General features: G+C 39.3%; 1 protein-coding gene across 1 annotated transcript; it reads right to left on the reverse strand.

The window, feature by feature from the left end:
* Positions 1-928: 928 nt before the first annotated feature.
* golt1a (golgi transport 1A) lies at positions 929-8,471 on the reverse strand. Its single transcript, XM_041980268.1, has 5 exons — positions 8,361-8,471; positions 2,945-3,036; positions 1,275-1,453; positions 1,122-1,185; positions 929-1,046 (listed from the first exon to the last, which is right to left on the reverse strand). Exons 1-5 carry the CDS (start codon positions 8,383-8,385, stop codon positions 1,017-1,019), a joined length of 390 nt encoding a protein of 129 aa, XP_041836202.1. The 5' UTR covers positions 8,386-8,471; the 3' UTR covers positions 929-1,016.
* Positions 8,472-9,898: the final 1,427 nt, after the last annotated feature.

Raw genomic sequence — 9,898 nt, forward strand, 5'->3', positions numbered from 1 at the left:
CTCCTAGTGAGAATATAGAGTGACCAATAAACCTAACATGCATGTAGGTCCTTTGTATAATTCATACATACGTCATGCTTGTAACTGCTTCTGCTGGTCAGAAAGCTGAGCAGTCAGGTGAAATATGCAGTGGATCTGTCTTTACCGAGGAAACCGGAGCGATTCCGGACAGCCTTTGCATATTTGACTGTTCGAATTGTTAAGTCAAGAAGGCACGGGCACAGGAATGTGTTTTTACTAGTTTCTCATGAAGAAACACCAGCAAACATCCTGGATTAGTGCAAAGCTGATTTTATGAAGAAGTGAATTATATGTATGCACACCTGCACACGAATAACTGGCATGATTGTCGACACCTGTATGCCTTAAAATGTTTAATGGAATTGATGTAATAGGGGGTAAGAATAAAGATTAAATAAGTTTGTCTTCTTCCCACTCCACTTCAACAAGCATAAAGCAAGCAAGCAAAATAAAGAAGGAAAACAAGCAAAAATCTTTCAAACTTTACGTTTCTCTGAAGGAGCGGAGGAGAAGTAACCCAATCTAATCATGACAATCATTAGATTGGGTTACTACCATTAGATTGATGAATGATGACATTGCAAACATACAGACGCACACAACACACACACACACACACACACACACACACACACACACACACACACACACACACACACACACACACACACACACACACACACATACACACACTGAGGACATTATCTGTAAGTAAATGTTTAATGAGTAAAAGTGTTTTTCTTAACAAACTTCTGAGATGTATAAATAGAAAAAAATCTAAACGTTTCAACACAGACTGAAGCAGTTTTATGTGGAGCAGTATGAGGTCAGTCTGTGTGTCTCCAGCAATGAATGAAAACAAAAAGATGATGATGATGATGTCAGTGATGAGAACTGGAATGTTCTGTGGATGAGCAGCTCTGTAAACATGTTAAACAGTCCGAACTACATCCTTCTCTGAAGATGATGCTGTTCCTCATCATCTGTCCATCACCTCAAACCATGGACTGGCTGCTGGACACAAACTGACAGGAAACAACAAACATCACGTCTCTGGACCCACACTGGTGCTGTTCATCAGGTTTCTGTAGAAAACTTACTGCACTGAGGAACGGGATGTTCACAGCAGACAGAACAAATCCTAAAGCCATGGGGAAAAAAGACCTGCAGAGAAAAACAGGAACCAGCTCCACATTTTGTTTGATATGCATGTTCTGCTGAGCTGACACCACCAGCTTCATCTCTGCTCTTACCTGAACAGAAGAAAAAACCCATAACTCTCCACCACCATTCCTGTGACGGGCCAGCGACACAGAACCAGAGACACTCCTCCCAGAAAGAAAAACGATCCACGAAACTTGTGTTTCTGGAAGAAGAAGCGTGCAGTCCTTCTGAGGCCGATGATGAATGTTAAACCAGCCAGGAACAGAATCTGCACAGAGAGCAGAAAACAAATCCTTCCTCTTCTGGACCTCAGATCTCTGCTGCAGAAAATCTACTGATCTCATCTGTTGTTATGAACAGTGAAATTATTTTTATCTCAGCTGCATTTAACAAACCATCAGCTGACCCCATCCACCTGTTTCTGTCTGTAAGCAATGCTCAGCAGGGTACATTTAATGCTGGACAACGATGAAAAGTTGAAAACACAATCACAAAGAACCGAAGAGTATTCCACTAACCCGCTGGTAGTGAGGAATTAATGATGAGTGAACAAAGCTCCACTCTTCAACAAATAGTTGCAGCTTGCACATGAAAACTTGTCTATTATCTGAAAAAGCCTCATCTGGGACTTCAGCAAAGTTTGACACTTCATCAGTGATGTCCAGACTGATTCATGACAAACACATCACTTTACATGCTCTTTTCTTGCACTTTTCAATCCCAAGATGTCCTCTAAGTATCTTCTGAAGCATGTCCATGCAGAAGCTCATTGGGAATACTACTATGCTCCCCTTAAAGATGATTTCATCCTCTACAGACAAATCTGCTCTGCAGTTTGTTCATTGATGTCTGAGTTGTTGCAATGTCTCATTGAGCGATCTTGTTTTGAATTAGACCAGTCTTCCATAATGATGTTCTGGAGTTCCTCCCAGAAGATGTTTGCACACACATGGACGCAGGAATCCTAACATGATGTATACCAGAGTGACGGGGAGAAATTCAGCTAAAAGACTCTACCAAGCATTGGTATCCAAACCAAACAGTTTAACTCCTGAGCAGTTATAACACTTTCCACTTTAGAGCTTCTGCTAATTTTTCCATGTCAAGCTGCACAACTAAGGAGTCATATGAAAGTAGAGACAGCTGATTACAAAGATCTGTCTCATCACTGTGAGACAAAAGCTTTGGAAGCTAGCAGCCAGAAGCAGAAATCATGTCTTACTTTTGCTTTTTTGTGGTGAACAGTTTTATTCCAGTTGTAAAACCTGCTGCTAATGTGTTCTCATATGACTCTACCTTTGTTAGAAATTATTCGTTAAATTAGTTTCCATGGAGATGAAGGAGGTTTTATAAGGAAGTATTCACTCTGTCTATGATAGACTATTTTGGGATTCACTTTTTCCTGGATCCTCATGATGTCTATAGGCTGAATTTGGGGGCTATCCCTTAGTTCTCTATATATGACCATATAGTCTCTGAATAAACACTACATTTTGGGGCTGGATCATAAACCTCCTGGATGGGATATAAATGAACAACGTCTGTACATCACCTGAATGATAAACTATCCATCACAATTCACCCACAGAGCTACACACTGAGAAACTGTTGATAAAATAAGTAATAGCGCTCAGGGACCATGTAGCAGAGTTTTAAGGATTAATTTACTGTATGTGATAACGTGATAATTGTGTGTTAGCATACCCTAGATAAAATATTCAGACATGATAAAGAAAAGATGCAGAATCAGAAAACTCACATTCCCAAAGGCCAGCAGGACAGAGTCGAAGTACAGCAGCACTCCGAAGAGCAGGAAAAACAGGGCGAATCCCATCAGACCCACACCGATCTCTGGAAGACACGCAGAGACAGGAAGTCCATGAAAAATGTAAAAGGGGACTAAACAGATGGTGGAACGTTTCTTCCAGAAACATCTGGGTTGTTCAGTGTTGAGTTTTGTGAATCTGTCAGTTTTCTGTCCTCAGCATCATCTGAGCTGGGAAGGAGAGAGGAGTCAGTTTTCCTGAAGCAATGTTATTCTCACACCTCACATATGCACAAATTCATATACAAGACTGAGAAAACCTAGCACAGTTTACCACCAGAGATTAGCAATCTCCCCCCAGCAACAAGAAGATAAGAAAGAGCTCCTGAATACAGACGGCAGGAATCATGTTAGCTTCTTATCCAGCATCATGGAGGGAGTGGATGGGCAGACCCACGTTGGGCAGGGCTTCTGCCATCTCTCAGGCTCGTGGGGCGCTGTGCTCTGCCAGCCACACTGGGCGCTGGCCATCTGTCTCTGTCACCCTGGGGTCTGTGCTGCATGGCCTCAGGGTCCTCTAGCTGGATCCTTCCTCTGCCGTCTTCTGTGCTGGGATTTGTGTTCTGAGGTGGCAGTTGGTCTCCCGGGTCCTGTGGACCCCTTGGTCTACCTTTGATTTTTGCAGGAGCCCGGTCACATTCGCCCGATTACAATCATCACTGATCACTAGTTAAGCCTGAAATTTTGGCCCCACATTTACTGACCTGCATGCTGATAAAGTCTCTGTGTCGTCCTGTGGATTTAATCACCAATAACTCCAGCTTAGATTGAACAGCTGGTGCTGTTTATTTATATCTGTTGCATAGGAACCATTCTGCTTGCTATGATGCTGGACAGAACAAGTTAAAAGAATAAAGAAAGACTGACTGGATCTGCCACAGCTGCAGATCCAATGTGTGTGTAGGATCTGGTGAAGTCGCTGATAATAGTCAACTGAATTTCTCCCTTCTCACTGTTCTGTTCCAAGCGTTTAGAATATGACAGCGTAGCAGACTGTTCAACCAACTCATTTGTAAATATAAAAGACTAAAGTAATGAAAAAGAATATTTCTTAGTTCTGTTATTCTATAATAATTAGAACACGTAATTACGTTACACAATGGTAATTAAACCATCATCATTTTTATAAAACAAATGAATATCCTACAGATTTTTCTTTGAAGTGATCCTCAGCATTTAATATGTCTTTAATTAGATTTCCTGAGCATTTGCAGAGGTTATGACTATATTTGGTGGCAGCTGACATTTGCTAAGAGTCGGTGAATTCTAGGCTCCATTTATAGCGTTTTCATCAAGCTGGCGTCTGGAGCTCTTTTTTTACCTCCAAACTATTTTTGCCTCATCAAAAGTAATTCAAGTAATTCACATCAAAATGGCACCATGAACCAAAAAGAAGGCCACCACATACTCAACTAAAGTACAAATTCAAAAACAAAAGTAAAGCATAATGAAATTGCTTTGAATGTTTTCCAATAATTACGATGCAGATTTACAGGTATGTGATTGTAAGAACAGATGAGATTACATTAGTGATAGTAATTTAAAAAGTACACCAGGCAGAATATAAAATGCAACCTTTCTAGATTTATAAGAGCAGATTATGTAGATTGTTGGTTTCAGATAAAATGCCATGTTTTGTGAAGTTTAACCGTCTGACTGAAAATCTAATATCAGTTTATTGAAGATTTAAGATTCAACTGTTTTGCTGTGTGCTTCAGAAGTGGAAAAAAAATATCATTTTAAAACAGGAATCTGAACATTGTAAATGCATTAACTCAACCCATTAAATCAGGCTTTTTACTGTATGTGCTTTTTTTTTTTTACAGTTCTCAATTGATTTTTCTGGTTGGATACCTGCATATTATGCAATTTTATAGGTGTGATTTTTTTAATAACTTTTTAATGTAAAAGCATCACTATGGAAAGCTTACTGTATAAGTTGTGATTAGTGGTTAAGTGTTTGTTAACCTGTGCTGGGGGTATACATGCTGAAAAACGAAACATTGCTTAAAATTATTCTGACTCCATCGCTGTGTAGTGTGAAGACAAGAGAGATGTCAGAGGATAAATTCATCGTTCTGACGAGCTTGGTGCTGCTGCTGCAGAGGATGAGCACACCTCACTGAATTTCAAGATGTTCCGATCAAGATGTTACATTTTCTATAGAAAAGTGAGTTTTGAAACATAATAGAGGACTTTGCTGATACTGCCAACCCGGGTCTCACAGGAGCACTTCATGTGTTAAATGTCATTTTAAAGTCTGTGCACACATCATGTCTTCAGTCCACAGAATATTGTACAAAACTTGATTTATTTTAGTAATTCCACGTAAAAGGTAAATTAATATGTTATATAGACTCATTTTATGCAAAGTGAGATATTATATGTTATAATTTGATGATTATGTTTTGCAGCTTATGAAAACCCAAAAATCAAGTCTGAAAATTTGAATAGTATGAAAAGATTCAATGTTGTAGCCTCTAAGTGCCACACTCTAATCTGCTAATTAATCTTCACCTGCAAAGGACTCCTAAGCATTTAAATGGTCTCTCTGTCTATTTTAGTAGATTTCGTAATCATGAGGAAGGTTGCTGATCTTACAGTTGTGCAGAAAACCATCACTGGCTCCCTCCACAAGGAAGGAAAGCCTCAAAAGATAATTGCAAAAGAAGTTGTCGCTGTCAAAGTGCTGTATGAAGCACATCAATAAAAAGTTGAGTGGAAGGGAATAGTGTGGAAGAAAAAGGTGCATTACCAGCAGGGATGACTGCAGCCTGGAGAGGATTGTCAGAAAAAGTTCATTTAAAAATGTGGGGGAGCTTCACAAGGAGCGGACTGAGGTTGGAGTTATTGTTTCAAGAGCCACCACACACAGACGGATCCTGGACATGGGCTTCAAATGTCGTATTTCTCTTGTCAAGCCGCTCCTGAACAAAACACAACACCTGGAAGTGTGTATACTTGCTGCAAGCACGACGAGGCAACAACGCCCAATACTGGAGGTCACCACAAAGGGGAGTACACAACGCTTGGACTTTGAAATCATAGACATATATACGTAGACGCCGCATTGGTCACGGCTTCATACATTGATGGCACCACCATAGTGGTCCTAGCAAACAAAGAAAGATGCTTGGATCTTTTGCAGTTTGGGGCTGGAAAAAATATAACAATTTTCCAACACGATCCAACACATAAGAATGAACAACTGTGTTAAGTTGTTAGTTGTTTTTTTTTTTTTTGTTTGTTTGTTGTTGTTGTTTGTTTGTTTTATTTTGGGCGGGTGTTAGTCAAATAATTGCTATCCTAGCCTATATTGCTGATGTGAGAGCTTTTAGTCCCACTTCAGAAATAATCTGACACCATCTGAGTGATCTTGGAACCTTTTCGGTGTTATGGGGTTTACTACAATAAGTCTTTTGGAGAAGGGGGGAGGGGGGCCTGGTACAACACATTTCTTGAAAACCTGTGATAATAGTATAGTGTGTCAAAAGGACAAGAGGTTTCAAACAAACACTGTGTACAATAGAATAGATCTGCCTGGGAAGGCATGTAGGCAATGTAGGCTAAACCAAATCAGGCTTTACTGCTTTACATAGGGATGCCATTAAACCAGAGACAAAACTATTGATCGTCTCTCAGTGATTAATGATTAATAATTACCATACAGTTTTAAACTTTTTTTTTTTACCATAACTTAAATATAAAAACGTATCAAATTGCTAACAGCAAGTAAACTTACTATTTTGCCAAAAAATGACTCAAAGGCTTCAGTGAGATCCGGTGGACAAATAAAGCCATAACAACCTGTTAAGAGCATGACTGAAACACTGACACCATTTCAGACCTGGACACCTCTGAGAGACTGGTTCTGTGACACCTGAAAACCCTGCTGACAGCTCCTTTGGACCCATCAGCCATACATCGGGAAGAACAACGCTCAGAGCATTGGTCTATCTGAAGAAGCAGGGCATCTCTATAATATCATCTTGTTTTTAGATTTCTCCAGTGCTTTTCCCACCATCTAACTCTAGCCCTTTCACACTGGCCAGGCACCAGCATGGTGCTGGTTCCTGATCGAAATTTTGAACCCCCTGGTGCATTCACACCCAAAACAAAAAGTTGGCGCAGAGCCTGAATGTCAAAGATATCAACGGGAACCAAAGAAATAGTGGTTCTCCTACATGTTCATCTTTCCAGCTGCTGGACAGCCACCGCAACTTGTGAATATTTCCTCATCCTTTTTAGAGAGAATTCAACTTAACATTGTGAGTTGTTTCAGCTAAAACTCATGAGAAGACCTGAATATCTATCCCAACTTGGTTAAATTGAAGATTCTAGTCTGAGTTACCCTCATAATTTAAAGTCATACAGCACCAGGACCTGAGGTTAGCTGAGTTTACTATAAAAAGCTTTGCATCTGGGTGCCCTAAGTCAGCCTAACTTTATTAGTGTAGAGTTCACATGGATAACAGTAGAGTTTTAATCAGAGCCCTGATAGACGTTCGTTCTTGGTATCTGCTTTTTCAAACCAGAAATACTTCACATCTGTTACCATGGACCTGAAGCTCAGGAGAAAAAAAACAGTCAGCTACCATCTAATTAACTAATTCCTGCCCTCCCCTGACAAAGTATCCTCGGGCAAGAAACTGAACCTCATGTTGTCTCTCAATGTGTTCATCGGGGTATGAATAAAGTATAGAAGTGCTGTACAAATACACCTGCTGAAAATTTCCCTTCTCTCTTTCAGCCTACACATCCTATAACAACCCAAGTTCAGAAACAACTGAGCTGTTAACCTTGCATCACATAAATGTTGCCAGGTCTGCAGTGGAGCCACATTTCAGTTTCACTCTTTGCTAAATTTATCCATTTTTTCTTCTGCTCATTGTCTGTGTGTAATTTAAGTTCTGTACATTCTGATGTCCAGAGAAGACAGATGTCTATTATGAAGACAGAGCCGTTAGCTAGCTAGTTGCTAATCTGAAGCCGATGCTTCATTGAGGGTTTCTTTATAATGTTGCCGTGTGAGAGGAAAGGTCTATTTGACTTGATTTGTTTGTACGTGGTGTTGTGGATCTGTTATAGCAAATCCTGAATGATAAACTGATGAAAAACAGTTAACCAACACACCACAACTCGGCTTTTTACCATGTCTAAACTACACATATAAAACATGATGACCTTTAATCACTGAGCCGACAGAGAAGGTTGCTCTCAGGACTCTGAATCTGCCTCTGAGGGACTATGGTTAAGTTCTTCTTCTGATTTTAAGCTTCCTGGAGGAAAACAGCTGCTCAGGACTCCACAAAGTGCTTGGAACAGAAAGAGAAATGATGGGAAAACTTACTCTGGAACTCTGTGATGGTTGCCATGTTAGTTTCTCTGATCCTTTATTTGATGGAAGTGTTTCTTCCTGACGATCGGGGAAGATTTCTTCCACTACATGAACTGTGATCTTTGTGTGTTGATGTGATCAGTGTGTGAGGTAAACATTAACCAGAGCACCAGTCATTGTGTACAAGGTGGAGTTTATCAGCTGGATGCATGCCGGGGAGGGTCAACACCTCATGTGCTCCTTTGTTCAGGCAGATCCTTAATTTTTTTTTATTTAGGTTATTTTGTTAGGTATTATTTTTTTAGGTTAGGTTATATTATTGAATGAAGGCACGTTTCCACGGTAACAGTTTCAGTTTTTAATACAGTGAGATGACCTGCGGGCAGAGGGTCAGTTTACTCTCAGCTGAGGTCATCTATGAATGGAACTGTAGCCATGGTAAGTTATTAATAACAATCTTTAAACATTGGAGTAAAAGGTTAAATAAATGCATGTTCTTATATTAAATTAATAGTAATTCTTCTATTACCAACTAATTGTTGCATTTACTTTTAATTTGGGAGCTTGGTAATAGTTTAACTTACATAGTACTTTGTAAAAGTACTGATTATATCTTAATTGACTGATCAAGTAATTCATAGGTTTCTAATGATTTCAGTAGGATGCATAAAAAAATAAAATAAACAAATAAGCTCTAATGTCATGTCCAGTTTCCAATAATCCAAACTAAAATATGTCATAGTTTTTATTTTTTAGTTTCTTTTGTCTTGTTTTTCTTTGTTATAATTAGAGCTGGGCAAATTAACGCAGTATTATGGTGTTAACGTATTAATTGATTAACGCCTTCAATGTTTTAATGCAGGGCTTTTTTTTTTATTTTTGTTTTGTTTTGTTTTTTGTTTGTTTGCTCTCTTTCTAAACTTCTTGCTCACTGCTCACATGTAGAGGCTTGCAGTCCATGCCTCTTCCTCCATGTCTGGTCCTGCTGCAGCGGTGCGTCTGATTTATTCCAGAGACAGCAGGTTTATTAACAAGAAGAGACATTTTCTTTCTGGTACTTTAAAAAGAAAAAAAAGAACCGACATTTCTCTTTGTCCGTAAAATCCCAGAAAGATCACAGAAAATTGTGATTTTTTTTTGGATGGGAAACTGCTCTCAAAAGATGAGAAACGTTTTTGTTCTTTTATTTTTTAACTAAATGCGGTTTTATCCTCGTGGATAAGTTTTAAGGCGAGAGAACAGAGGTAAGATGAGTTTTATGACAATGTTTTACAAACGTGAAGCATAAATTGGGCCTTCCTTTGCCTCTGGTTTGGTGAATCTTGGTCATAGTGAGATGAAACTTACTGTTTTGTAATCTGTGAGATGTGAGCTTTCAGTAGAGGAGTCGTTTGTCCATGTTCATGCCGTCGGGTGGACATGGGGAGACATAATTTGTGTTTACATATTTTTTCGGACTTTGTGTACCTGGCCTTTTGTTGGTTGTCTGTGTTTGGTGATCATAGAAATGGTTTTACTGAGCTGTTAACTGAAATTCTGGACTTTATGTG

Source organism: Melanotaenia boesemani, chromosome 3 (genome assembly GCF_017639745.1).
Source record: "Melanotaenia boesemani isolate fMelBoe1 chromosome 3, fMelBoe1.pri, whole genome shotgun sequence".
NCBI classification, from domain to species: domain Eukaryota; kingdom Metazoa; phylum Chordata; class Actinopteri; order Atheriniformes; family Melanotaeniidae; genus Melanotaenia; species Melanotaenia boesemani.

What these genes read in the sequence shown, in the direction of transcription:
- golt1a (XM_041980268.1), bottom strand. Translation starts at nt 8,385, where the DNA reads ATGGCAACCATCACAGAGTTCCAGA. An exon ending in TCCTGCTGGCCTTTGGGAAT is followed by an intron (nt 1,454 to 2,944) that starts GTGAGTTTTCTG and finishes CTCTCTGTGCAG; the next exon opens with ATTCTGTTCCTGGCTGGTTT. An exon ending in GGGTTTTTTCTTCTGTTCAG is followed by an intron (nt 1,186 to 1,274) that starts GTAAGAGCAGAG and finishes TTTTCTCTGCAG; the next exon opens with GTCTTTTTTCCCCATGGCTT.